Source organism: Panicum hallii, chromosome 5 (genome assembly GCF_002211085.1).
Source record: "Panicum hallii strain FIL2 chromosome 5, PHallii_v3.1, whole genome shotgun sequence".
Lineage (NCBI taxonomy): Eukaryota > Viridiplantae > Streptophyta > Magnoliopsida > Poales > Poaceae > Panicum > Panicum hallii.
The window spans coordinates 48034697-48062618 of record NC_038046.1 but is presented as its reverse complement, the minus strand read 5'-3'; the positions used below and the strand labels follow the sequence as shown (position 1 = coordinate 48062618).

The following is a 27922-nucleotide window of genomic DNA, read 5'->3' as shown; positions in this document are numbered from 1 at the left end:
GGTGTGTCATCCCCTTGCTATGCGCGCGTTAAATATATATAGCCGACGGCTGGTTTAATCACGGCTCCGTCACACTGCTTTCTTTACGCTCAATCTGTCGTCGCAGCTAATGCCCGGCGCCTAGACGCGACCAAGAGGAATCGGAGCTAGGATCCATCGTCCATGGGGGAAGCTGGGTTTGTTGGCAGACGACCCTGCAGGCCGCTTCTCGTTGTCGCTGTCCTCGCCGTCGTCCTCCTCGGAAGCTGCTGCGCCGAGGCCGCGGCGGATGACAAGATCAGCAGCAGCCGCAAGGGCGCCACAGGCGGCAGCAGGAGGAGGAGGACCAGCAGGCGGCGGGCCGAGGCGGCGGGGCCGCTGATGGTGCCCATCACCGTCCTCAAGTCCGCCGTCGACGACGGAGCAGGTGCGCACGCACGCATGCTTGCTCTTCGATCTCCTTCTTCCTCCGATCCGCGTCGCACCAGCTAGCCATCATCTGTTCGACTAGGACACCAGCTTGTTCAGTTCACACACGCGTATGCATGCAAATCCGGCAGAAACACCACGGCGAGGGTGGATAGATCATGTGGAACAACGATGAACCGGCAGGACTCCCCATTTGAATTTGGAGTCCGATCCTCCAGCACATTTCCAAAAACTTTCTTCTGCATGATTCTCGAGAGTGTGGTACCACCATTAGAACTTCCCTTTCTTGCTTGTGATGTTCACATCAATGTCCAAACCCATCCATCTATCTATCCGATCAGTAGGCACGGTCCCTGCCATGCATTCCGGTAGTGCGGTCGGCGCGTGGTGGACGATGCGATACGGCCGGCCGGATCGCGCACATACGCACGCGCGTGTGGTTCCAAAAGAAGCTGCGTTATGCACCCGTGAGTAGTGACCCGTCACGAGCTGCTAGTGTGGCTCGTCATTTTGGCTGCTCCTTTCACCTACGCTTCTTTCCGCTGCTTTTGGAATATATGGCCGGTTCGATGCAAACCCGGACGAAAGACAATTCTCAAAGCTAAGCAATATTCGAGTGTTCTCTCTCTCTCTCTCTCTCTCTCTCTCTCTCTCTCCCTCCCTCCCTCCCTCCCTCCCTCCCTCCCTCTCTCTCTCTCTCTCTCCATCCATTACTGGACCGATAGGGAAACCACGAATTCTTTTTGCTACTAGGGGACCTCGTTCACGGGAGAAGAAGGTTCAGCTAGCTAGGGGATGATCGGAAGAACAAAGCACTTTCATTGTTAGGTTGAGATCCAACTGCAAATTAAAGAAAACTTCAGGCGCCTCTTAAGGGCTAGTGAAGCTCCATCCGAGTGTGGTATAGTCAAACCCACTCCCTACTTTACCAGAGGAAGCTCAGTAGTAGTAAAATGGTAATATTGACTATTTTACTCCGCCTTTTGACAGTTAAAAAAACATGGATGAAATTTCCTTGCAAGGGGCTTTCGAAAATAGGGTTGGCATCCTAATACAGTTCGTTTGAAAATCATAACAAAACCAAGCATTTCTATGGCAACTTTAGAACATAGGATGCTCGCAACGGATACTTCATAAATAGCAACGGTATTTTGCAAAAAAAAAAAGAAGCAACGATATCCATGCGGGGTAGTGATGTGCCGATGCAATTTTAAGTTTTAAGTTCCATGTGCTTTCCAATTGATGTGTTTTGGCCTTTTGGGACACCTATTTTCCATTTCCAAAGAGCCCCTTCATTCATTGTTCAATCTGTAATGTGTGTGCGCGTGCAGTGTGCATGGATGGAACGCCGCCTGCTTACCACTTGGATCCTGGCTCCGGGGCAGGGAATAACAGCTGGATTGTAAACCTTGAGGTCAGTTCATCAAGTCATAAGTGCATTATAAATTGATCTGTACTACATAACCGACTTAAGCTTCATCCAAAGGTTAGAGATAGTTGCTAGCTTATACATCTAAAAGATAGTGCAAGAGATATGTCCTCCAACAGTTAAGAGTTAGACACTAACTCATACATCTGGATAGACCCACATGTCAACCTCACTAACTTAGGAATATGTGCATTAGACTATCTCTTAAACAAGAGATAGCTCTTCTTTCTCTCTTCCATATGGATAAAATCTGATAAGCTAGCTGACTCACCTACCGAGTCACTACCATTCCCTCTCATGTATATATATACTTCTTTTATCCTAGAATATATGTTTAGGATGTCCTAAGTTAAGTCTTTTCGATTTTAATCAACAATACCTTAAAATTATTTACTTTAAGTAGAAAAATTACATAATATGATAGTTGGTTTCAGGATAATGCTGACATCATTTATATGTTTTCAATTCTTATAATTTTTTTACCATTTACAGTCAAATTTGAAAATGCATAATTTAGGATAAAATTTCGTAATGTAGGACGAATGGAGTAAATGCCAGATTGCGCTGATTTTGTTATGTACATGAGCACGCAGGGAGGCGGCTGGTGCAACAACGTGAGGGCCTGCCAGTTCCGCAGGACCAGCCGGCGCGGCTCGTCGGACCTCATGGAGAAGGAGATCCCCTTCGGCGGCATCATGAGCAGCAGCCCCGCCGACAATCCTGGTCCGTCCGACGACCTTACAGGTTCTTGCAGTTCTCGTAACGCATTACTGATCAATGCACACATGCTGCTCCAGATTTCTACAACTGGAATCGGGTGAAGCTACGCTACTGCGACGGCGCTTCCTTCGCCGGCGAAGGCTTCGACAAGGCACAACAGATCTTCCTATCTATAACCTATATATCTTCATTAAGTCCTCTGCTTTTCTTTTAGGATTCATCTTCATTTCTCCGTTGTTAACTTAGTGATCTTGTAAGTATTTTGATTTTGTGGAGCTGAGATTATTGCAGGAGAACGGGTTTTACTTCCGGGGGCAGCGCATCTGGGACGCCGTCATCAGGCACCTCCTCTCCATCGGGATGGCCTCTGCAGACCAGGTGCTGCTCACCGGCTGCTCTGCCGGCGGCCTGGCGGTGATACTCCACTGCGACGAGTTCCAAGCCTTCTTCCCGCACACCACCACCGTCAAGTGCCTCGCCGACGCCGGCCTCTTCCTCGACGCGTACGTCTCGTTTGTTCAATACTGCCTTCTTCCTTTTCCTCCGTTGTTTTGTTTAAATGCATCCATTTTTTGCTTTGTTGCTTGCAAGCAGCGTGGACGTCTCCGGTGGCCGCAGCCTGAGATCCTACTACTCCGACATCGTGGCGATGCAGGGCGTGGCTCCCAACCTGCCGCCGGCCTGCACCGCTCGGCTCGACAGCACCTCGGTCACTTAGCTTGCTAACCCTTCCAGATTTGTGTAGACTAAAAGTCATTGCTCTTCTTCTCCTGCTACAAATTCTCGGAACATTGCCTGAATGGAACCTCCCTCCTTGTGCATGTCAATGCAGTGCTTCTTCCCTCAGAACGTGATCGACGGCATAAAGACCCCAATCTTCCTACTAAACGCAGCGTACGACGTCTGGCAGGTAATTAATTCTACATCACTATCCTTTTTGACAACTAGTAGTAAACTAGTATTACATTGCTGTATCCTCCTGATGATCAAACGCTAGTACTCATGTCGTCCGAGCAATTGTTCTTGATCGATCAGATACAGGAGAGCCTGGCGCCCAACGGAGCTGACCCCAGCGGCGCCTGGCGAGCCTGCAAGTCCAACCGCTCCGCTTGCGACGCGTCCCAGATGAAGTTCCTGCAAGGTTATTTAACCAAATGAATGACCCGTAATATATATACGTGATCAATCAAACCGCTTAATATCTACAGTTCGATCAGAAAATGGTACAGTTTTCTGAAGTTCCCAACTTAAAATTCAGATTTCAGGGACCAGATGGTCGCATCCGTGAGAGGCTTCTCCGGTTCCGGAAGCAGCGGCCTGTTCATCAACTCCTGCTTCGCGCACTGCCAGTCCGAGCTGCCGGCCACCTGGAGCAACGCAGCAGCCGGCTCCCCCGCCATTCAGAACAAGGTAGCAATGCAGTGATAGCATCTTCAGCCAGCCATACATGTGTAAAAATAAAAGTAAATGTTTGTACACGAATGTTTATGTGTGCTGCTGCTGTTGCCGCGCAGGGGATCGCAAGATCAGTTGGGGATTGGTACTTCGGCCGGGCTGAAGTGAAGGCGATCGACTGCCCCTACCCCTGCGACGGAACATGCCGCCACATCATATGACAAGATCTTGATCCTGTTTGTGGTTTTTGTGTGTTGTACACATCGTTTGCGTTCAACAGAGAGTAGATCATGACGATTTGTGAGACAGATAAGAAAGCAAATGGGTGCAGCCATTAATTGAACAATGATACAAGGAGTCAAAATGAACCGGAAGCCCCCCTCAAACTTGGCTGAATATTCTGTTAAACTTGGTAGGGTTCAGTACTTCAGTATAACTATGCAAATTAAAAAAAATCGAAAGGAAATGTGGAATTTCTAGTAGTCGCATCCAGCAAGTTGATGTCCTTTACGGTCTCTGTTTCATACATTCTATAATCTTATGGGTCAACTACGCATACTGATCATACATTGATATTTTCTGTATACTCTTCTAATAGAGCCAAATGACGTTAACAATGATGTGTCTTGTTCTCTACGACCAGAGGTTTTCCTAACTTGTTGAGGACAAACTTAGGGGCTATTTGGAATGGTGCCTAACCCGCCACAGCCTAACCTTAGGCGTGCCAAATAATGTTAGGCAAGCGTTTAGATGCGCTACTAACGTTAACGCGCCACACTTTTCTTAGGCGCGGTGGAACGGCTCGCCACGCCCATTTGCACCACTGGATTTGGCTGCCGCACCCAAAAATCACGCCACATCCTCTCCTCCTTCCTCCCGTCCGTGCCGGCGCAGGTACTCCTCCCCGCCGCCCCCTCCTTCCCACCACCCCCTCCTTCCCGGCGGCGGAAGGCCGCCGCCGGGCCACCGCCCGCCGCGCCCCCTCCCCCCGGGATCCACCGCGAGCGCCGCGCACCCCCTCCCCCCCGCGGGATCCAGCGCCGGGGCGGAGCCCGCCGCCCCCAAACCCCCCCCCCCACCCCGCGGGATCCACCGCCGGAGCAGAGGCCGCCCTCCTCCCTAGGGCGCGCGGAAGGCCACCGCCGGGCCACCGCCCGCCGCGCCCCCCTCCCCTCCCCCCCCCCCCCCGGGATCAACCGCCGGGGCAGAGCCCGCCGCCCCGCCGCGCCCCCCTCCCTGGGGCAGAGGCCCCCCCCCCCAAATGATCATTTGCTGCATTTGTCTACCCCCCCCCCCCCCCCCCCATTGATATTTCTTGCAATTGTCTAACCCCCCAATTGATCATTTCCTGCACACAAGTAATATTTTTTTGTTAATGAATGAGCGCTTCTTTTGATGACTGATGAAAATTCATGGTCGTTTCTGCTTCAAAACCACTGGATATTATTGGTTGCACTAGGTTTCTAGTTGTAAGAAACGGAATATCCAGTTGTCCTCTGACTTTGTTGAAGGCAGTTTCGTTTCTGCATTTAGGCATGGATGTTAAGAGACAGGTCAATGAAGCAACACACCTAGCTTGGTCATGTCCTCCTGTGTGACATATTGCTAATCCTTTTTATTCCGTGCAGTGCTATAGCGTGAGAAATATTATGGATATTAGTGAAAGTTGACGTTCCCCTTGCAAAATTGCTTACAAAATTGTTTGGCGCGAAATGAAGTTAGGCAGGGAATCAAACAGCTACCACACATGTACTGATTTGCCTAGCTTGCGTTGTGGTAGCAAACCAAACGGCTGCCGCACTTTTTCCACGTACGCCTAACGTTAGGCGTGGCAACGAACCAAACACAGAACTAAGGCGAGGCAGCTTAGGCACGCCACATGTGTGGCATCATGCTAACCTTAGGCTATGACGCGTTAGGCAGCATTCCAAACAGCCCCTTAGAATAACTTGTATTTGTATTTTGGGATGGAGGGAGTAGCTCCTTGCCTCTACCACCGACCAGTTCATCTAGTTACTAACGGCTCCCACCACCAGCTTACCCGACCACAATGTTGGGCAAACCAACCACCCAGAGCTTCTATCTCTAAATCGGTGGACACCGGAGAAGCACAACCTTAACTCCTAGGCTTCTTGCTGGCACTAGCGAGGACAGCAGCAGTGCGCTAAAGCCAACAACACTAGGGTTAGGAGGGAGCGGGGAAGAGGAAGTGAATCCAAGGGCTGATACGCAGGGACGGATGCAGCCTTAGTTTGTATAGGGGCTCTCCTCTCCTTCCTCCTCTACATTCATCTCTTTCTTCTTCTTCCTTTCTCCTCCTCTTTCACCTCATGCTTCGGTGGAGTTTCATGCTGTGTAGGGCCTGGAGCCCACCAACCCCCACGCTACGCTAGATCCACCCCTGCTGATACGGAGTGCATGAATCTCAATCGTCAAAAATTATATAAGAACATTTAAGATTCCCGCTATTTAGGGGTGAGGGAGCAGAGGCGCAGAGCCCTAAATTTTCCGTTCAAACGGTGCACCAAATATTAGTGGAGATATCTTAGGTCAGTCTCAATGTATGATTTTATTATCCAATTATTAAGACTGAGAATTTGGTAACCAAGCTAAATAAGTATTATAACATGAAACTCATCTTTCATATCATAAAACTCTCCTTAGTTTTTTCTCATAATAACTCTGTTAAAGTGTTAAAGTGTTAGCAAATTTACTGATTTGGTATAAATCTACTGTACTATAAATGGTCTCGGTACTTACGCTACTACGCTGACCTTTCGCTGCAAGGGCGCCCAGGTATCAGAACAGTAGCTCCTATTTTTTATTCGGTTATCGTTTGGTCGGATCATGTTACTGTATCTGCCCCTGCATTTATCTAGTCCCTGCGCTGACAAAGTGAGATGGCCTGCACGTTCACCTGCAGCGACGCAACAGTACCTTTTTTTCTCGTCGGCGCAGGGATCGAAGCCGCTTGTTCAGTTGTTGACTTGTTATCTGATTCGCGGCCTAGTGCTCTGCGCACTCTACCTAAGCTAATCAATCCCCTTGCTTCGCGTGCGCCAATTAGAGCTAAGTAGCTAGCAAGCTCCTGAGCCAGCAGCTGCCTGCTTCACTGTCCCACGCTTGATCGCACGCAGCTGCGGCCGGTGATCGACGTCGATCGATCAAGGATGATGTGGGGTCGGCGGCCGTCGCTCCCTGCTCTTGTTGCCGTCCTCGTCCTCGTGGGCAGCTGCTGCTCCGCGGAGACCTCGGAGTCGCCGGCGGCGGCGGCGGCAGACGAGCTGAGCGGCGGTGGAGGGATGCGGCGGCGCGCGGCGTCGGTGATGGTGCCCATCACCATCCTCACGTCCGCCGTCAGCGAGGGCGCCGGTACGTGCGTAGTATGCTGCATCATTGCTCCTCTAATCCTCATTCAGGATCGAGACAGCAGGTTTGGCTTGAGATCGAGATCGCTGCAGCCTCCATTGGAAGCTGTTTCGAGCTAGTAATTGGAACCGTCTGAATCCTTTTCGATATTGCTACTAGTACATTTATGGGTCGATTTTGTTTTCCTGGTATCGGGTGAAGAATGGGAGCAATAGTGTGATGTTCCGGAAACAGCTGCTGGGCGCGATCAACGGAAAGGAATTGGCCGTGGAGCAAAGGGAACAGATGTTTGAAATGATGTCAGCAAGTAAAATCCATATGGGTCATTGCATTGTGAAGATACTTCATATACTTGCATCTACATATATCTATCTATATGCAGTGTGCATGGATGGAACACCACCAGCTTACAACTTGGATCCTGGCTCTGGGGCAGGGAGCAGAAGCTGGATTGTCAACCTAGAGGTCAGTTTAATATAGATACTCTCCCCCATACAAAATTTGATCCATGTTTAATCCTGATGAAAAGCAAGGATCCTTTTCTCTCTCTCTTTTTATCTTCACCCTCGCCTAAACGATGAGTCTCGTTCTTGTTCTCAAAACATTCCACCATGCGCACATCATTCTCCGTTCTTCATTCACCTGATCATCATCTCCTTATGGACATAGTGGGTTTGTGACTGATTGGCTGAAGTATGTAGTACTAAACCCATGTCCCCAAATACACTGATGCTTGCCTCGCGTATATGCACATGCCGGCCATGGGCGATGCAGGGAGGGGCATGGTGCAACAGCGTCAAGACATGCCGGCTCAGCAAGGGGACCGGCCGGGGCTCGTCGGACCACATGGAGAAGGAGATCGCCTTCACCGGCATCATGAGCAGTAGCCGAGCCGTCAATCCCGGTTTCTCCGTTTTCTCTTCTCCTGCATCGTCTACGTCCATACCTGATAAATCTCTAATCCTCAACTCCTGATAAACAAATGCATACCTGCAGATTTCTACAACTGGAACCGAGTGAAGATCCGCTACTGCGACGGTGGATCTTTTGCCGGCGATGCATACAACAAGGTGAACAAGCTTCATTCCCTTGCAAAGATTTCTGTACAATTTCTTCTAAAACCTTGTTCGAAAACTATGTTCAAAATAAACACCTTGTTTATCTGAAAGTTCAGGGAAATCTAATTAAGTTACCATCCAATTTCGTTTAAGACAAAGATCATAAAACTAGCATACACTCCATCCAAGCCATGATCGGTTAACTCCTCTACTATTTGACCCCTATTCCATGAGTCTATTTCCATTCTCAATCTCATGGCCATAAAGTTAAGCTTCAGCTTTAAGTACTAATCGATTTGCTTGAGTTGATTACAGCAGGCTGGGATTTATTTCCGGGGCCAGCGCATCTGGAACGCTGTCATCAAGCACCTCCTCTCCATTGGGATGGCCTCTGCAGATCAGGTACCCCCTCATCTTTCTCAATTTACCAATCGCCTCCTCCAGCTCAATCCATCTAACTTGTGTGGATGCCGATCAAACAGGTGCTGCTCACCGGCTGCTCCTCCGGTGGGCTGGCGGTGATACTGCACTGCGACCAGCTCCGGGCCTTCTTCCCGCCCGCCGCCGGCGGCCGGCAAACCACCGTCAAGTGCCTCTCCGACGGCGGCCTCTACCTCGACGCGTACGTGTGGTTCAACCTTCCTTCCGTGCTCGCATATGGATGATGGATCACAGGGAGGCGGCTCAGAAGCCGGTTAATTGACAGGTTTCGCATTGCTGCAGCGTGGATATCTCCGGAGGCCGCAGCTTGAGATCCTACTTCGGCGACATCGTGGCCTTGCAGGGGATACCTCAGAGCCTGCCGGGGTCTTGCACCGCCCATCTGGACGCCACCTCGGTGTGTGCTGCTGCTCATCTCCTCTCCTCTCGTCTCCTCTTCCTCTCCTCTCTCACAATTTTTTTTGCCCCTACAAGTAGAGCAAGCAACTACAAAACTTGATAAAAATCTATAGAGTTCAAGCTGCTGAATGAGTTCTCTGAACCTGGAAAGCTAAATGATGCAGTGTTTCTTCCCCCCAAACATAATCAAAGACATGAAGACCCCATTGTTCATCCTAAATGCAGCATACGACGTCATTCAGGTAAACAATAACTTGTATGGAGCAAACACCCTCCCTAGCTCATTTGTTGTCTCACATGTTGCAAATGCAATCGATCGGTCAGATTTCGCTGAGCCTGGCTCCGGACAGAGCTGATCCCAGCGGCTCTTGGCGAACTTGCAAGTCCAACCGTTCAGCCTGCAATGCGTCCCAGATGAACTTCCTGCAAGGTTGAACTGTTATCTGTATCTGCACTCACCTTACTATAAGTCGAACTTCATGCAGCAGTGATCTGAATGCTCTGAACTGAGAATACCGCGACAAAGTGTAGGTTTCAGGGACCAGATGGTATCATCTGTGCAGGGCTTCTCCCAGTCCAGGAGCAACGGGTTGTTCATAAGCTCCTGCTTTGCGCACTGCCAGTCAGAGCAGCTGGGCACCTGGAACAATGTTCCAGGTCGCTCCCCCACCATTCAGAACAAGGTAAGAAGTGACAACGCATCATATACATAAGAAAATCTCTATTTAGAAGATGAACTTGAAGGGGATATAAGAATCTATGTTCATCATGCTGGTGCAACAGGGTATTGCAAAATCAGTCGGTGACTGGTACTACAATCGAGCTGAAGTTAAGGCGGTCGATTGCCGCTATCCATGCGACAAATATTGCCACCACATCATGTGAGAAGATCCACCTTTCAGTTTTGCAGTGTGCACAGCATATGGGTTCTCAATAGGGTATATCACATTGATTTGAGAAGCACAAGAAATAAAGACATTGGAATTCTAAAGCAGAGTACAGCTTTCCTTCAGTTAATTCAGACACATGAAGATCCATTCAATGGAATACATGGAATCATGTGGACCCTGTAGTCGCTATCTGTCATTCTTGCCAGTTGCCATACTACCAGCAAATGTTATGTAGATTAGAATTCTTTCTGGCTGCTCATGTTAACCCTGCAAAAACTTGTAAATGAGACTTATGTGATTTCTGCCAGCAAGAATGGATTACAACATTATACAAAACCGTGGGTACAGGAACAAAAACTCTTCCTGTGGCAAATTCTATTTCTGTACAACTACTAAAATGTGAAGCTATGCATACTATGAACAGTGTGCTCGGTTGCTGTGCAAAATTTGCTGGCAGGACCCACAATTCAAGTAAAAAGTTACATATTGAAGCTGTGTCCCAGTAGAAGCTGCCACATCTCACTCGTATCATGAACTGCTCTTCACATTTCTCATGCACTGAAATGCCAATCATCACATACCGTGATACAGTGTAAGAGAGGGTATACACATGGAGATTGCAACCACCAAAATGCAACTTTGCTTTCTCAAAGGTCGATCATGATGCAGCTTGGGCAGCACCAAGTTTGTTAGCACCTTTGTCCACTTTCTTTTTGGACCCCTTATTTTGGGGTTTTTCCTCTTCTTGGTTCTTCACCACTGGTTTGAACTGTTGGAAAAGAAAGAATGAATAGAACCATAAGGTATCTGGGCAAGTATATATTGAAGAGTAAAAAATAATCATACCAGAGCCTGCAAGGTATAAAAAAATAGGCATGTGAAAGATAAATAAATATGTGGATTGCATGTTCAAAAAAGCATGTGATCAGGCAAAATCATGATACTTCACAGTACATTATCTATTGTTTGTGGATCTAGTTGACAGTAAAGGGGAACTGTCTGTTGATTAAACCCAAACCCAAGAAATCATCTTGCAAGGAAGTTGTAACCACATGACTCCTAACTAACTGGTTAAAATGTTACTTAAAGGGATCAAAATATAGCATACTCAAAGAGAGGTTTTTTCTTGGGAGGGGTGGATGAACAAACCTGATATACCGAATAAATAACGTTTCTCCGGATTTGAGCCATCATGTCTAAGAAAAGGTTGTATCCCTCAAGTTTGTACTCAATAAGGGGATCTCGTTGGGCATAACCCCTTAAACCAACAGCTTGTTGCACAAACTTTAGTGCCTGCAGGTGTTCTTTCCAGAGCCTATCAATATTGCTTAGAATTAGGAACCGCTCAGCTTCTTTCATCAAGCCAGGAGCTTGCTTCTCCACAATTTCCTGACACAAAGAATAAAATTTATGGAATGAGGAATGACATGTCACTATTCTCTGCATTCCTGATATAACTGGTTAGTAGCTAAATCCGTTATAGTCCCAAACATCATTTCGGAGAAAATAGCCTCTGATATTTGAACTGAAGAGTCTTACACAGTTTGAAAGGTTGAAATGCACTTGGACGTTTAGACATGTGAATAGACTTTCGAGAAAGGAAAAGGTATAGCTCAAAAAAGTTCAGACTACTGTCATGCTCATATGATGCGCTTGTTCTAAACAAGAATTTACATTTCAAAAACGGAAGACTTCAATTGTTTTGTCATAGCATGCTGTCATTAGATTATCTATTTATTAGATCTAGCTATGGTTTCTGCTGAGATTTGGTTTTACCCCTTTTACTGATAAGAAGCACTGGTAAATTGATACGAGTAATTCAGAATGTGTTAAATGCAATGCCTGCTTACACTTTCAATTTGTTTGTAAGAAATATTTTGCATTAAGACTCTGATAATCTTTCAACCACGTGATAACACTTTTCAAGAAAGCCAAAAGATAAACAACTAACAGCTTTTTGGAAGTATGCTTCACGTCCTCGCTTACGAAGATACTCCTGCAAATCCTCATAGCTTGAACTTTTGCTCTCCAACAATTCTGGTGTCAAATCATCCAAAAGATAGCAATACCTAGCAGAAAAGAAATGGATAACATTATAAAGTAGGTGGCAGTACACCAGTCAATAGAGCCGAAAGATTTAATTGACCAAATACATATGCATTATGAGCATATGTACTATCTGAAAAACTCACTGCTGTAGCTTGGCTATAAGCTTGCTGAGGTCCCAATTTTCCTTTGGAGTATCAGGGCCTATGTTAGCCTGCCCACAAGAGAGAAGAATTTTCTAGCATTGGGACTTCAGGTAATAAAAAAAATATTAAGTTCAGCTTTAATATTTGAAGATAACTATCAGATGGTGATCGTAACTAACCTCTAATATGTCGTCCATTGTTAATTCAGCATATTCCACAATAAGGGACTCAAGACTGTTAGATGCAAGGGCACGTCTTCTTTCTGCATATACACGATCTCTCTGGCTATTCAACACCTCATCATACTCAAATAATTGCTTCCTGATGTCAAAAAAGTAGTTCTCAACTTTCCTCTGAGCTTCATCTAGGGCCCTTGTTAACATTTTTGATTCAATAGGAAGATCCTCAACTCTGAAGGCTTGCATAAGACCCTAAACAAAAATTTAATGTTATTTAGATTTATTCTTGTCTCTCAAGAAATGTTGAAATAATATGATAAGTCATGCCAAGAGTACATCTCGAAGCAGCATGCAATTAGTAGCAAGTGAAACAGCAATTTTGGCGGTACAAGACACACTCATGCAGGCTTACACAGGTGAATAAAAAATTTGTAGGAGTATTTACACTACAAAGCAGCCAGTTTATAGTTAGTAGAAAGATCTGGAGCAAAACACGGTTGGAGTGTTGGACCCATGATTGCTACTAAAATTATGTGATTATCATATTGTATCCTTCGAAAATTTTGGCAGTTAATGGATTTGAGTATATCCTATTCCAAGGTTATGTATAAAGTATCCATAACTGTTCAAAAATATGACATGCAACTTAATACAGGCATTCAACTGCATCAGAAGCATTTAGTAAAGTGCAATCGATATCACCATATAGATGGGAATACTAAAGGAGGGACTTCTGAATGCAATATTGTACTAAGGTACTTTTGCACAGTGCAGCCACTGATATTATCTCTCATGCAAACCAGGTATAGAACTAGAGAAAATAACACAAACCTGTATCCTGTCACCTCCAAAGATCCGGAAGATATTATCCTCAAGACTAAGAAAGAAGCGAGAGCTTCCAGGATCCCCTTGCCTGCCACTTCGACCTCGGAGCTAAACCATAGAGAAAAAAGCAAGTAATCTTCAATCATGCTCACTTGCTCAGCCATGATTGTAACAAACAGATATTTAATTTGTTATTAGCTTTGCACAAACAAAAAACATGTACCATTGGGCTTTGCCATGAAAGATAACATCATTGTAAGGCTGACTGGTTAAATCTAGCTTAGAACAAATACACTAGCTATCCCCTACGTATTAACAGCAAGCTTCAATATTATATTACCTGATTGTCAATTCTGCGTGATTCATGGCGCTCTGTCCCTACTACATGAAGCCCACCTGCTGTAATGACCTGAATTTAAAAATAATGATCGCATGAGCACTATGCTATATTCAATAGCAACAGATAGAGCTTTGAATATTTTTTATATGCAATCTAACCTTCTTCTTTTCCTCCTCCGTGTAAACTTTATATTCATCTGCTATCTTCATAAATGCATTTCTCAAATTTGCTATCACGTCATCACGTGTTGGTCCCTGACATATAAAGAAACACAGTTAAGTCACCGAAGAGACAAAAAGCTTTAACACAATATCTCTACTAAAATGTATATTAGTCTAAAAATAGTTTTGCTATTTATATACCAGTTTAGAGGGTCGAATAGTGCTAGGTGTACAATATAAGAACATCCAGCAGCTTGAAGAGATTCTTAAACCAAGTCTGGAGCTATTGCAATATTCATATATGTTTATTCCAGTCTTTATTTCAGGATCATGAATTATTTTCTAAGTTGCCTCCAATCATTCACATTTCTGGACATGTAATTTTGACATTCCAATGTGGTGTGAAGGCTGATATTTTAAAATCTGAATCATACCGCAGCTAAAATTCTGAAGTATCTAACATTTGTGTGGTATAAACAAGTGACTTAAGGAAGAATGATAAATAAACTATACCATGATATAATCATAAATTTGACAAGATTTTCAGATATCTGATATTGTTATATATCACCAACACACAGCAGATATACAAGATATGGCATGCATATTGAATTGCATGCACCAACCAATTCAGCCCAAAAGCTTAAGCTGATAGGGAAAGGTGGGCAATTCACTTATACTTTAACACTCCCCCTCACGTGCAGGCTCCCTCAGGCCTCAAACGTGGAAAATTAGGAGTCGGCTACAATTATTTTATTTAATCACGCCCACCAGGATTTGAACTTGAGACCTCTGGCTCTGATGCCGTATTGAGACCAATTCAGCCCAAAAAGCTTAGGCTGATAGGGAAAGATGGGCGATTCACTTATACTTCAACAATGCAGAAAATCATATGGTGTTCCCCTAATATGTTTTTTAAAATCATGCTTCAAGAGGATCATCTGGGATTGAATATTTCAATAAACACAAACTAAGGTTCGACCTTTACGATTGCTTAGATAGGCCTACCTTCTCACATGAGTAGGACAACCGTTCTTCTGCTTCCAGCTCAGTTAACGATTTCTCTCCCCATTCTTTGACAGCCACTTCAACTGCATCTTTGACAGATGATAATGTTTCTTTTGAAAGTTCACATGGGAACAAGCTTTCATTTGTCTGAGGAGAATATGTGCAGTAAGTCATTTGTTCAATTTATAACAAATAATTGATAATACAACTATCTGATGCAAGAGTCCCAGAATATTGAGAACATCACATGCTGGCTCATGTTACTACTGAACATGTAGCCCAATCTACCTTCCATGTCTTTCTTGGTGGCATCTGCTTTTTTGATACAATGACACCATCTATTGGATTGACAACTCTGCAATATTCGGAATCAAAAGAGTGCGTAAGAAAACCTAAACTCTTAGATAAAACTGTGAGGATTATATTCAGTTACATATACTGAAAAATAATAATGTCTGTCTATAGGAGCATAGGCTTCCCAAAGAAGTCTGTTGCAAAGACGTGGTAGTTCCATGGTAGCTTCTAATTCAAGGTAATGAAGTTTGTCTAGCTATGATTTTGAACTTTAAAATGACAGAAATCAGGACTGTTGTCAATACTTCAAGAATGATCTATAGAAGCAAAAACCAACAGGAGGGTGGCTGGTTGCAGCGGCTGCTTTGGCCTCTGGGTAAGAGAATAGACTATAGATGAGATGAGATGAGATTAATTCTTCCTCATTGCTTGATTAAAAGAGATACAGCCCTCCATCTCTCTCAAAAAAAAGAATCATATCTGTATGATTATAGGTGTAAATCACAACTCAATCTCTCTTTGCAAATATAGTGACAAACTTATTTAGAAATAAACATAGGTTAACTTTTAGAAGTTGATACAGTACCACAGCTACAGAACCAAGTTTTGTTGCTCATGAGCGCAGTCCCACTGCGGATAACAACTACAGGGTCCTGTAACTACATGGCAGTATGTTGTAAAGCTTAGCATAAGTCATCACAAGAGAAATGTCAAGCAAGTATATAGAACAGTACAGCTTCCCTAGTGTTCTATAGGCTAAAATCTTCTTATATTTGGTTCCATACATTCGAATAAAGTGTTGTCAATAAACGAATGAACAACTAATATATGTCAATCTACTAAAATATAACTTCTCCTAATTCACTGCAAATAACAGGCATATAAAGAACTCAGCTAATGAATCAAATATGCACTAAAACCAGGTATTGGAATTACTGCAGAATACTATTAGGGATTCTGACAAAGAATATCAATACCTTGGCATAAGGATCTCACGCAACTTCAACCTGGCCATGAATTCTGCATTGCCTCCAAGGATAATATCAGTTCCACGTCCTGCCATGTTGGTGGCAATTGTCACAGCACCAAGGCGTCCACTCTGGGCGACGATCTCTGCCTCCCTCTCAACATTCTCAGGCTTAGCATTCAGGACCTTCAATAGAAATTGCACAGACAAGAAAATATTAGATGGCTTTGGACACCTTAAGAAATGAGAACCTTAGGATACAAATTTAAAGCATGTTACTAGGCTACAGCTAGTTTTCTTTCAAATAGTTTCTTTTCACTCATTGCCTTCCTGTGATTCAAGAACTTGAGTCAAATATTTGAGGGCCAAAAGGTATAAATCTTCCTTAGCTGCAAAGCTGTAGCATCAAGCAGATAAATTTGCCATAAAAAATTACTACTACAAGCGCATAATAGAATAGCATTCTAGATGATTAGCTATATGGAGTCAAGGAAAACAAAAATTGAAGTCCTGTTTTATATTAATTCAGAAAGACATTTTTTCTGAGTTAGTTTTGTTTTGTTGCCATATAGTCATGTACATAACAATGTGTTAAAAGATGATATATTGTCATTTCACACTATACTAGGACTTAGGTCAGTTATGAAAAAAAAAATTCTCTGTGAGCACTGAGCACCAAGAACAGCATTCCTGAATGGAAACCAAAAGGATTTATTGTTGTTAATGAAACTAACAGGAATACCTCATGAGGAATCCCAGCTTCATGCAATTGTTCTGATAAAGATTCACTTTGCTCAACACTAGTGGTACCAACAAGCACAGGACGCCCAACTTTATTCATTCTCGATATCTCCACAAGAACAGCACGCCATTTTCCATTTGTTGCTCTAAAAACAACATCTGAGTCATCCTGCAATGAAAGAAGTAAAATCAACCTTTCATAGAAAATGAGGTTAAAAGGAAATGAACAAAAGACAGATCCTTAACTATTACAATGATTTAAATGATCATCACAATAATAAAGTGCAAATACCTTCCGTATCATTGGCTTGTTTGTTGGAATGACAGTAACTTTTAGTTTATAGATGCTCTCGAATTCCTGGCTCTCTGTAGCTGCAGTTCCAGTCATGCCACAGAGTTTGGGAAACTGTCACAAAAGTATATTAGTTTGTTGAGAAAGTAACAGATTGAACATAGAACAAATAAAAGAAAAGGTGGAAGTTGTTCATCTAGCACACTGAGACCTCTGTAAAATAAAGGCTCAGCAATGGTTAGTGGCCATTAGAGTTAAAATGGCATTATAAACAAATCTGTTGGTGGATGAGTTTATTTTCCAGTATTTTAAAATTGGAGGTTTCAATCAAATGAATTGTCACTTGCCTGAAGAAAGAAGTTTTGGTAACTTATTGATGCCAGAGTTATTGTTTCATTTTGTATAGTTACACCTTCTTTTGCTTCAATTGCTTGATGGAGACCGTCACTCCATCGCCTGCCCTGCCAAAAATATCAAAACCTCAAATGTGAAAGCTAGACTAATGAGCTATTTTTCTCGAACACGGAGGAGAGCAGACTAGTGAGATTAATCTTGAAACCTCTATCTTCACATGCTACAAACAATGTAGACAGAGAACCCCTGCACCCAGAGCATACAATGTGATGGCATTTATGCAAAATTCACACTTGCCTACACAATTCCCACACCCTACCCCACTTCTTAAGTTTGCTTGGTACGTGTGTACTTCACTAGGTGTGAGCTCACATGTTGTAATGCTAGCTCAAAGGAAAGTTCTTTTAGTTGGACCCTGATATACCAGTCAAGGTTATCCACCAAAGAATATAGCAAGCAACGAAAAAAATCTTATCTATAGATATCAAAGAATTGCTCGAGACCTGAACATGAATAGACTGAGCACAGTCTGATGAATATACTAGAATAGAACACCATGCACTCATTTGTTTAGAAATTTAAGTATTATATGGACACTCACCGCCATAACTCTGCCAGTGAACTCATCCACAATGAGCACTTCCTTGCTACGAACTATGTAATTGACATCTTTAAGGAAAAGCTCCTTAGCTTTGATTGCATTAAGCACGTATGAAGCCCACTGTTCACGAGGATCGTATAGATCATTTATGTCCAGTATTTCTTCAGCGTCAGCATAGCCTTGCTCTGTAAGTAAAACATTTCTCTGCTTTTCATCAACCTGAAAAAATAATCATTAAAAAGAGGGAAAATCATATTCTAGTAAATACGAATAAACGCAAATGGCAAGGTAATAGACATATGCAATCAATACATGTTTTATGCGTCTAGAAAAATGGCAATAGAAAATTCAAGCATGCACATTTCTAACCTCAAATAGAAAAGGCAAATAAAAGTTTGAGAAATCAGGAGGCTAAAACACATGGGACTTAAAAAAAATCAAAAGTGTGAAGCCATATGATGTTACATAATCAACCGAAAGATGATTGAATATCCATCCAGAAGTGATTTAACAGGGTTAAGAATTAGTTTATTGCTCACAGTGTAATGAATGTCTCGCTCAAAAGCTTCAGCTATCTTTGCTGCTTTGTAATACCGATCACTTGGCTTTTCAGCTAGGCCTGATATTATAAGAGGGGTTCTTGCTTCATCAATAAGGATTGAATCAACTTCATCTATCACACAGTAATTGAAGTTCCTCAAGACAAGCTCATCTACGGTCTGCCATAATGAAAAGCTCAGTTAATTACAGATAGATCTGGTGATCCATGTTCCTTCATGGATAAACGAAAATGACACTTCCACCCCTTAAGGTGCAAACATGCACATATGATCTTGACTAATAAATAGCAAAGAAAACACATACCATTGCAAGGTTATCTCTTAGATAATCAAAGCCAAGCTCACTGTTTGTGACGTAAGTAATATCACATGAGTAATTTTCCCTCCTCTGCTCAGGTGTCATGTTCTCTGTCAAAGTAAAGAGTGAGACTCTGTTCAACAAAGCATCACTAGCAAACAAAGAAACAGAACCAATATATGACGCCTGCAATAAGAAAATTAAAAAAAAAGTAATCGAAATGCTAGTTCGGCTAGGACATATAAAGCTGGTACATGATAGTGCATGAAAGTACATGCTATAACTCAGAATGATAATAACCAAGTTGAATATTCACAGTAGGAGTTGTGAGGTTTTTCATGGTTCAGACAAGCCATCCTCTTACGCTTATTTAATTTCATTTTTTTTAAAATGCTGGTACTTCCATCAACCTTTCGCCTGTTAGAGCTCATAATGGTAAAGAGGCATCCTTAATTTATGTTTTTAATATTAAGGTGGAAATAAGAAGTTACTGAACTATATGCGCAATTGGAGATGGCACAAACAGCCGTAATGAACAATGTGATGTGATGACATACGTTGAATTAAGCCAACCTGCAGTCCTAGAAATCGGGGAACTTGACCAACCCACTCACAATCACGCCTTGCAAGATAATCATTTACAGTGACAACATGCACTCCCTTCCCGCTCAAAGCATTTAAGTATGCTGGCAGAATGGCCACAAGCGTCTTCCCCTCTCCAGTCTTCATTTCTGCAATCTCCCCCTTGTGAAGAACCATGCCACCAATCAACTGAACATCAAAAGGACGAAGGCCTAGAACTCTCTTGGAAGCCTCCCTTACAACAGCAAATGCTTCCTGCCGAAACAATAAAGAAAACTGCATCTTGAGATATCATTCTACAGGAGTTGCCATGCTTAACATGTCTTAGATCATCTTAGGGGGTGTTTGGTTCCGGAGGGCTAAACTTTAGCCCTATCACATCAAAGAGAATTTTGTTATTTAGGAGCATTAAATACAGTCTACTTACAAAACTAATTGTAAAACCCCTAGACTAATTCGCGAGACGAATCTAATGAGGTATATTAATCCATGATTAACGGATGGTTACTGTAGCATAAATGTAGCAAATCATAGATTAATTAGGCTCATTAAATTCGTCTCGCGAATTAGCACCCATCTATGAAAAAGTTTAGTAAACAGATTTTATTTAATACTCCTAAATAGTAAGATTCTCTTTGATGTGACAGGGCTAAACTTTAGCCCTCCGGAACCAAACGGGGCCTTATAGTGGCTAATGAAAAGGGACAGTGTGCTACTCTATTTACTTATCTCTCTGACTATTGCAGCTTAAATACATAATCACCAATGAAGAATTTCACGGTTCATCTAATTGGTCAGTGACATTTTTCTTCACAGATAAATTTTCAAATACATCAAGCTTCTCCATTGTCTCGAGCAAAATGGATCAATTTGAACTTCTTGTTTCCATATGTTGCTCTTATAGTTACACGAATTACCATTCGATATCAACTTTACTTTTATTAGGTGCTGTTGCTATAAGCTATATTCAATAGCTGTCGCTGTGTGTCCAAGTGCTGTTTTTTCTTGTTCTAGTTGTTTGGTTTATGTACAGTCAGTCATGTTCCTGTTAAGTGTTACCCCACGAACGGATTCGAGAATAAATTGAAGGCAAAGTTTTCAATGCTAATATACTTCAGTGACTCAGAAAGTCGAACTAATTTTGTTACTGTTAGTCAACAGAAATGTATGATTTTTCCAGTTCCTCTTTAAAACATTATATTCAAGATTGCATAGTGCATACCGCAATATCGCAGTTTAAAACACTGTACACATGATCGCAGGCTACAAATATGGTAATGTGGTCAATTTGATGTCGATTTTGACACTACTAAAGCATTGATGCGAGAGTCCGTAACGTAGGGTACGTACGGGGAGGAGGGAGTCAAGGGACTCTCCGGCGCGCGCCCGCTCCTGGAGCGCCGCGGTGCGCGCGCGCAGGTCGGCGTCGGAAAGCGCGGAGACCTCGGGCTCCATGGCGTTGATGCGCGCCACGGTGTCGGCGTACTTCTTCCGCGTCGCCTCCCCCCCGTCGCGGCCGCCCCCGCCGAATACGCCGCCCAGCAGACCTCCCACGCGCGCCACGTGGGAGCCACCATCCCGCCGCCCCTGCACACCCCGGCCCCGCCGGCTGGGGTGGAACTGAACCCGGAATCCGCCGCTGCCCCCAGCGAGAGGCGAGGCGAGGCCGGTGGCCGACGAAGGGTGGGCAAAGCGCAGTGAGGGGGTGGCGGCCGCCGAGGCGTTAGGCGCCATGGCCATGGCGCACGCTGGATGGCTTCTCTCCGGCGCTTCGTGTGGCGGCAGTGGCGCGCACGGCGACAAGCCGCCGCGTGCTCTGGGTGGTGGGCAACGGCTGTGGCGTGGCTGTGGAGTGTGGACGGAGGTGAAGCGGACGATGGATAAGGAAGTGGGTGGGCCGTGGGCAGAGCCCATCGTCAGTTGAGCCCATGTGGACTGGGCTAGACCGGCTTGGATTTACGAAGACGCTTTGCTCCTCCCAGGCCCAAGCCAAATCACGTAAATTGCCCGTGAACTTAAATCGAGATACTTATCCAACAAACGATGTTCTTAATGCAACAATTGGAAACAACCCTTCTAAGAGATGGAGAGCAATTCATGATGGGGTGGAAGTTCTTAATCAGGATCTAATAAAGCGTATAGGAGATGGGAAAACCACAAGCATATGTGTACCAATATACCGGAAGAAGATGGTACTAGAATCCTAATTACCTGTTGGGCAATATGGCAAGCAAGAAGGGAAGCTATACATGAAGGAAAATTTCAGAGCCCGTTAGCAACTATGGGAGCAGTTAACCGGCTAATCAATGAATTGCAAATTTCAAATGAGTTTCAGGGACGGAACTCTGGTAAAAGAAACATCAGAAAGAGGACTCATATATGGATTCCCCCTGAACCAGGTTTGCACAAACTGAATGTTGATGCTGCTGTTTCCAGGAAAGGATTGACAGGTACTAAAGGAGCCGTGTGCCGTAATGATCAAGGCATATTTGTAGCAGCAAGTGCGACCGTATGCTCATTGGCTGATGCTGAAACTCTTGAAGCAATGGCATGTGTTGAGGCTCTTGCGCTTGCTGAGGACTGTGGGATTCGAAAGTTGAAAGTCGTTTCGAATTGCTTAAGTGTTATCAAGAATAATAGAGACAAGTCCAGATGCTCTTACATGATGATTCAAATTATGAAGAGAGAACAAAACTGTTTGATTGTGCACAGTTCGTGCATGAAGGTAGAGAGTCAAATAGGGAAGCCCATATGTTAGCAAAGTTAGCATGTTCTTTAGGAGATGGTCGTCATGTATGGTTGGGCTCCCCTCCTGTTTTTCTTAATGTAAACATTGTGATGAATCATGAATAAAGACTTTCTACCTTCCTCTAAAAAAAACGTAAATTGCTCGGGACCATTTGAATTCAGACTTAGAATTTTGAAATTACGTGATACGCAGAAAACCTGGACGAAACACATGCGAGAATAGGCAAGATTCAAACTGGAAAAGCAGAATCCAATATGGCCCCAGATTTGTGATAAATTGATAATCCATGATTTCCTTGGCACTACCCTCTTTCCACAAAGCCGACCACATCAGACACATTGAATAAATAGAGTAAACACTAATTGCAAAGTTATACTGCAGTCTTTGATCCACCCAGAAAGTCAAGAGCTGCGGCTTCCCCCGATGAATGAATGGATTTCAAAGAATAATGACACCATCCGCCAAAAGGTTGTATACATGTAACATCTGTGACGCTCTTATTGTGTAAATTTCTCAGCCTGACAAGGGACCATTTATGAACTTACGCTACCACATCAGGGTCGGGGGGGCAAGAATCAGGCAAAATCATACAATTTCCTCCGCACCCTAAATGGCGCTTCACCAAACCAAACATGCGATCGGCTCGGGCATGTCTCACTACACCACAATTTAGCTCACAAAGATCTCAGCTATCATTTGAGCAACTCTGTCAGAAGCCGCTTCCAAGTGTACTGCTCCAGTTATTTGTGTTAGCTTGGTTCTGGCGGGACCAATTTGAGGCTGCGCATCCACTCACAGAAACTATGGTCGTCGAAGTGGATGAAGCTGCTCTTTAGCCTAGCCCTTTGCTCAGGTGTAAGCGTCCGTAATTGCGGAAACCTTGACTCCTGAAACAAGCAAAAGTTCTCCTGTTAACAAACTGAGCGGCAGCAGGACTGCTCATTTCAGTTGACTTTATTAAGGACCACAGAGATAAAACATGGTTATAAATATCAGCGAAATAACCATAGCAATGAATTTGGGTGAACCAAATTGTGAGGTTAGCAGAAACACATACCTGCTCATAAGTAGGGTCCTTGTGAGCTGGGATCAGGCGCGACACAAAATATCTAGCTTGAGAGCTTCCTTGCTGTGAAAATATAAGAAAGAACAGTCAATTATAAAAGAAAAGCATGTCACGCTTTTTGTAAGCGATCTTTCACGCTAGTTTAGTTAATTAAGCAAGTATTAAAAGACTGATTTGTAAAAAAATGTCCACATTGATGCACCAAAGCGTGTCACGCTTTTTGTAAGCGATCTTTCACACTAGTTTAGTTAATTAAGCAAGTATTAAAAGACACAATGATTTGAAAAAAAAAATGTCCATGTTGATGCGCCAAAACATCCCATGCCACAGTTATCTTCAGTCAAATGCCATATTAACTATAAAGCATATCATAGCAAAAACTAAGCACTACAAAGCAAACTAAGGTTTACATTGGAGTGAGCAAATGTAATGATATTGTAGCATCAAAATTTATAATCAATAAGTTGCAAACCAACAGATATGGCCCAGACTAGTTAAGACAGTGGCGATATTTGATGAATTCTGGTATAGGGTGCTATAAAGTGTGCTCGCAGGAATTTGCCCAGATATCACAAGAAGAAAGCATCTAGAAGTAACAGTGAAGAACGAGAACAGGCAAACTGACTTTGAATGAAAGTATCCTGGGAGCTGGAAAGCGTTGCTCGCTGAGCTCTTCTGCCAGTGTACGGCAGGCTGCTAAAGCTGCTGCACTTTGTCCTTCTTGGGCTGCTAGCTCAGCACCCTGAAAAGATACAGTAATGATGGTCCGCGAATGAGTAAGTTACAAAGGAAACGCCTAAACGGATTCAAAAATAGATCTCCATACATCCTAATCTCAGGATATACTCATATATGTTTTCCAGTTTAAATAAGCATGGACTAGTGTCCTATTTTGTGGGTATCCATCAGTGATAATTTAATAATTTCAGTTCATTCATCTTCACATTACATTCACTATGTGGTTCAAATTCGTCAGTACTCGTTACATAACCCATAACCCTGGCAGAAGTTTCCCTCCATCTCTTTTCATCTTACAGGAGCACAAAGTGAACAATCGATTACGAAATCACACTGCTATGTGGCACCGTGGCCCTTTGTTTGTCCAGAATGTGTAGATGGTTCAAATATGACAATCTAGAATAAAGGCATCCTAACAGATTCAGACATACAGTGCATGCAGGGCAAAAATGTACCATCTGCAGCTCAATACTAGTGTTTGGTGATCAAAACCTATCATCAAGATTCATAAATGATAGCCATGTAGAAGAGTTGAAGGCAACAGTGAAAAAAGTAAGGTAAACTTCAAGTTACAAGGTTGAGATAACAGTACAGGAGATGGATCAGGAGTAACATACCAACCAAATGAAAATATCGGTTCCATGGTCAAGTACCACTGCAGCATTAGATTGCATGACAAGATCATATGCTGGCAACTCCTCAAATGTACCACCTTCACGATGCATTATGCACCGAGGTGCCAGCATACGGAGTGAAAGGTCAAATGAAGCATTCAAGAATAGATTTCTAAGTACGGATCTTTCATCTTCATGTCCGATTATGCTACCTAAAAGTGGCCCCCTTTTCAGATGAAACAAGCACTCTGGGAGTGATGCTAGTTCTTTTGGGAAGCGGTAAAGTTTTGATTTTGGGGCCTGAGTACCAAATTTGAAAGCTATGTCCTTTACCCTTTCATCAATCGAGAGCCTCATATCAATAGCATCAGAGGCAGTTCTGGCACGCAAGACGGTTCTTTTACCGATGATAACTGACGCAACATCCTCCTGCACACTTGCCAGATACGCAGACAAACCATCAACAGTCTGCAGTCTCATAGTGATCACCCGAGTGATTTCTGCTTGATACATATTGGAATAATGGACTGCAAACTGAAAGAAAACAAAATCACTCTTGATATCACCCTTTGTCTCCATAGACACAGAAAAACTTTGTGTCTCCTCAACACTATGCATCTGGATACAAAACGAACTATCATGCTTGAATGTTTCGTGAGAATCAGGAGACGCCTCTTCACCCGGGCCAATAACTTGGGTAACAAGCATGTTATCTGAACACCTGATCTCAAATAAGCCATGGGAACCGGCTGCTCTAGTTGATGCCCTTTGCAAGTTGACCCCAAAGGCCTCTCCAAAGTCATCATGGAGTAAAAGCACACCTCCAGAACACTTTGCTAATGGTTGCAGAACAGGAACCCTTACAGGACACTGTCCAGCACAAAAGATATCAATGACAGTACTGTGTCTCTGTGCTTCATGCCCAAGACTCTCCATCGACTTCATAGCTGTCTTCTCCAGGTAAGCATAGTTCGGATGTTTAACTGAATGAGGCACAGATCCTGGTCCAAAGGTGCAAGGGCCACCAGCACACACCAAGATCCTGCAGTTGCCTCCGGATCTCTTGATAATTCCACGAGACAACTCCACTGATGGACCTTGAATAATACCAAGGGCGACCTCTACGGCTGCCCCAAGGCACCGGTCCCTTGACACTTCTGGCACATTCAGTTGATATGGTCTCAGGGATGAGAATATTGTGTGCGCAACAGGCAGCGAAGCATGTATAGGAGACAGGTAAACACCTGTGCCATAGATTAGCCCCTTCAAAGACTCATGTGTAGGCGACTTATTTCCAGGTAGGACATCCGCTGACACCGCTGACCCCTCCGAAAAATCATACACCGAGACAGTTCGGCCATAGGTGATTATTCCTATCTTTGCTGTAGGAGGGAGTGAATCCACAAAAGCATGCAAGGAGCCCTGAAGATGCTGCAGGTGCGCCTCGTCGAGGCACTCATCTATGAGGATGAAAATGGGACCGGACACCCTTGAGTCAGACACAGGGACAAAGCCTGGCCGCCTGTTCCCCACCTGAACATAATCCACAGTCGTTGATACTAGCTCTGGCCAATGGAGCAGGTCCTGCTTGCTGGAGACAACGAATTCCCCTTCACTGCCATTGAGCTTCTTGCAAATGACGCACTGCCATTGCCCAGAGGCGATCAAGACGTCACAGTATAAATTGACATAGGCCCCGCAGTTCAGGCATCGCCGGGGGTCACGTTCCACTACCTCTGGCCCAGGCGCCACTTCCTTCCCCAGAGAAACCAGAGCTCCAAACCCCAAGCTAGGGGCATTGAGCAGCTTCTTCTGCTTCAGCACCTATAATTACAAAGGTGCTCCACAATCAGAACAGATTACAAGACCTTGCGAGTGTGCGTATAAAGCAGGGGTTGGATTGTATAATTTTATCCATGAACGAGGATCTGTTCCAGCTTTATGTTCAGTTCTCGATCCAAATGGTACCGTGCTTATGTGTGCACATTAGAGATGAGCTATAGGAGAAGGGCAATCATCACTGGAGCGAGGGGCAGAGAGCTGAGCGGTACCTTGTTCGCGGAGAACTGGACGTAGGGGTTGTCGAGGCCGTCGCCCTGGAGCGCCGACGGCGCGGGGTCGAGGTCCCCGTGCGGCGTGGCGGCGCCGTTGAGGAAGTGCGGCGCCGACGAGGTGGGTAGGGAGGCGGTGGCGGTGGCGGAGGAGGACGAGGAGTAGCCGCCCCCCGCGGCGGCGAAGGGCACGGGGTGGGGCGAGGCCGGGGTGGCGCGGAAGGGCACGGCCGCGGGGCGCAGCGGCGAGGAGAAGACGGGCGGGCCGGGGGGCGTGCTGAGGTGCGCCGGCGCGTGGCCGGGCCCGGAGCCGGGGCTGGGGGTGCCCCGCGCGGCGAGGGTGGGCGAGAAGACGCGCGGCGGCGGGGTGAAGGGCGCCGCGGGGAAGGGAGGAGACGCGTGCGCCGGCTGCGGCTGCGGCCGCTGCCCCGGCGGCGTCTCCTCCATGCCGAACGCCGTGGCCGCGCTGCCGGGGGACCGGGGGGCGGCGGCGGCGGCGCGTGGATCTGGAGAGGGAAGGGAGGGGATCGCGGGGGGCGGCTGGGCTCGGAGGATTGGGGATCCGGACGAGGAATGCGACGAGGAAGACGAGAGGGTTATTGCTGGAGATGGGAGACGGGCTGCGGCGAGATCGGATTCGCCCCGGCTCGGGCGTCGAATCGACGTCACTGCGGCTGGATCTCGGCTCGCTATTGGCCGGGGGCTCGCGGGTTCCCTCCCTGGTTTACGAGCGAGCACAGCGCTTGCTGCCTGCCTGCGAGCGTGACCGGGGATCCCACTACCGTTTGCGGGTGGAGAAGATGGGTCAACTCAAGTCAACGGTCGCCTTTTACTTGCTGTGTACCATGCAGGATCCTCGACTTTGCCTTCTGCGTGCAATGCAGGATCCTCGACTTTGCCTTCTGCGTGCAATGCAGGATGATCCTAGCATAGAGGGCTTGCCAGCCCAGTTGTAAGCCCACCGCAGGCAATATGATCATTTCGGTTTTACTTTTAACACCAATATATTGTGAAACATTCTCCTCGCAAAAAAAAAATTGTGAAACATTCAGCTATTCAGCTATGCTAGGCAGCACAAGTCTGAAGCATTGTGAACTTTAAAACAAATCCAAAAATATTCAGAAAAAAAATGCACATGCCACACACTGAGTACTCAATAAGCCATCCTCTCAAGTCTCAAATTAGAAAATTACAATCTTTT

The 27922-nt window shown here is 44.8% G+C and overlaps 4 protein-coding genes across 8 annotated transcripts; 2 read left to right on the top strand and 2 right to left on the bottom strand.

The window, feature by feature from the left end:
• The first annotated feature begins 56 nt into the window (after positions 1-56).
• On the top strand, positions 57-4316 carry LOC112893830 (pectin acetylesterase 3-like). Of its 3 annotated transcripts, none has more exons than XR_003228918.1 (10): positions 57-406; positions 1740-1822; positions 2431-2560; positions 2635-2708; positions 2849-3060; positions 3152-3266; positions 3390-3467; positions 3593-3698; positions 3823-3967; positions 4072-4316. XR_003228918.1 is itself a non-coding variant. In XM_025961332.1 (10 exons), the coding sequence occupies exons 1-10, from the start codon at positions 163-165 to the stop codon at positions 4171-4173; spliced, it is 1296 nt and encodes a 431-aa protein (XP_025817117.1). In that variant the 5' UTR covers positions 58-162; the 3' UTR covers positions 4174-4316. The 3 variants fall into 3 exon arrangements, 2 of the variants coding, with proteins under 2 accessions (XP_025817117.1, XP_025817118.1); XM_025961332.1 differs by having other exon boundaries at positions 58-406; positions 3816-3967; XM_025961333.1 differs by lacking the exon at positions 57-406 and adding an exon at positions 1142-1364 and having other exon boundaries at positions 3816-3967.
• Positions 4317-6904: 2588 nt separating this feature from the next.
• On the top strand, positions 6905-10482 carry LOC112892132 (pectin acetylesterase 3-like). 3 transcript variants are annotated; one of them, XM_025959219.1, is made up of 11 exons: positions 6905-7324; positions 7704-7786; positions 8096-8225; positions 8318-8391; positions 8698-8781; positions 8862-9001; positions 9103-9217; positions 9384-9461; positions 9544-9649; positions 9751-9902; positions 10003-10482. In XM_025959219.1, the coding sequence occupies exons 1-11, from the start codon at positions 7123-7125 to the stop codon at positions 10102-10104; spliced, it is 1266 nt and encodes a 421-aa protein (XP_025815004.1). In that variant the 5' UTR covers positions 6905-7122; the 3' UTR covers positions 10105-10482. The 3 variants fall into 3 exon arrangements, with proteins under 3 accessions (XP_025815004.1, XP_025815002.1, XP_025815005.1); XM_025959217.1 differs by having other exon boundaries at positions 8695-8781; XM_025959220.1 differs by lacking the exon at positions 6905-7324 and adding an exon at positions 7606-7620 and having other exon boundaries at positions 8695-8781.
• Positions 10390-21347, bottom strand: LOC112892131 (protein translocase subunit SECA1, chloroplastic). Its single transcript, XM_025959216.1, has 19 exons — positions 20854-21347; positions 19479-19758; positions 18928-19031; positions 18603-18782; positions 18064-18282; positions 17456-17569; positions 17109-17222; positions 16818-16985; positions 16086-16261; positions 15103-15169; positions 14815-14961; positions 13804-13899; positions 13646-13714; positions 13312-13413; positions 12481-12732; positions 12302-12369; positions 12061-12178; positions 11259-11498; positions 10390-10878 (listed from the first exon to the last, which is right to left on the bottom strand). The coding sequence occupies exons 1-19, from the start codon at positions 21241-21243 to the stop codon at positions 10768-10770; spliced, it is 3015 nt and encodes a 1004-aa protein (XP_025815001.1). The 5' UTR covers positions 21244-21347; the 3' UTR covers positions 10390-10767.
• A 1170-nt stretch (positions 21348-22517) lies between these two features.
• LOC112893951 (protein transport protein SEC23) lies at positions 22518-27484 on the bottom strand. The gene is made up of 5 exons (XM_025961490.1): positions 26722-27484; positions 24674-26494; positions 23944-24060; positions 23310-23381; positions 22518-23139 (listed from the first exon to the last, which is right to left on the bottom strand). The coding sequence occupies exons 1-5, from the start codon at positions 27166-27168 to the stop codon at positions 23002-23004; spliced, it is 2595 nt and encodes an 864-aa protein (XP_025817275.1). The 5' UTR covers positions 27169-27484; the 3' UTR covers positions 22518-23001.
• Between the last annotated feature and the right edge of the window lie 438 nt (positions 27485-27922).

Bases quoted from the DNA above. Each gene is read 5' to 3' on its own strand.
- LOC112893830 (XM_025961332.1), top strand. From the start codon at position 163: ATGGGGGAAGCTGGGTTTGTTGGCAGACGACCCTGCAGGCCGCTTCTC. The intron at 1,823-2,430 runs GTCAGTTCATCA...ATGAGCACGCAG, and splicing joins GCTGGATTGTAAACCTTGAG to GGAGGCGGCTGGTGCAACAA. The intron at 3,267-3,389 runs GTCACTTAGCTT...ATGTCAATGCAG, and splicing joins CTCGGCTCGACAGCACCTCG to TGCTTCTTCCCTCAGAACGT.
- LOC112892132 (XM_025959217.1), top strand. From the start codon at position 7,123: ATGATGTGGGGTCGGCGGCCGTCGCTCCCTGCTCTTGTTGCCGTCCTC. The intron at 8,226-8,317 runs GTTTCTCCGTTT...GCATACCTGCAG, and splicing joins TAGCCGAGCCGTCAATCCCG to ATTTCTACAACTGGAACCGA. The intron at 9,650-9,750 runs GTTGAACTGTTA...GACAAAGTGTAG, and splicing joins CCAGATGAACTTCCTGCAAG to GTTTCAGGGACCAGATGGTA.
- LOC112892131 (XM_025959216.1), bottom strand. From the start codon at position 21,243: ATGGCCATGGCGCCTAACGCCTCGGCGGCCGCCACCCCCTCACTGCGC. The intron at 13,715-13,803 runs GTTAGATTGCAT...TTTTAAATTCAG, and splicing joins CGGAGGAGGAAAAGAAGAAG to GTCATTACAGCAGGTGGGCT. The intron at 10,879-11,258 runs GTTTGTTCATCC...CTTTTCCAACAG, and splicing joins TTATTTATTCGGTATATCAG to TTCAAACCAGTGGTGAAGAA.
- LOC112893951 (XM_025961490.1), bottom strand. From the start codon at position 27,168: ATGGAGGAGACGCCGCCGGGGCAGCGGCCGCAGCCGCAGCCGGCGCAC. The intron at 26,495-26,721 runs GTACCGCTCAGC...TTGTAATTATAG, and splicing joins TCCAGTTCTCCGCGAACAAG to GTGCTGAAGCAGAAGAAGCT. The intron at 23,140-23,309 runs GTATGTGTTTCT...TGCTTGTTTCAG, and splicing joins AGGACCCTACTTATGAGCAG to GAGTCAAGGTTTCCGCAATT.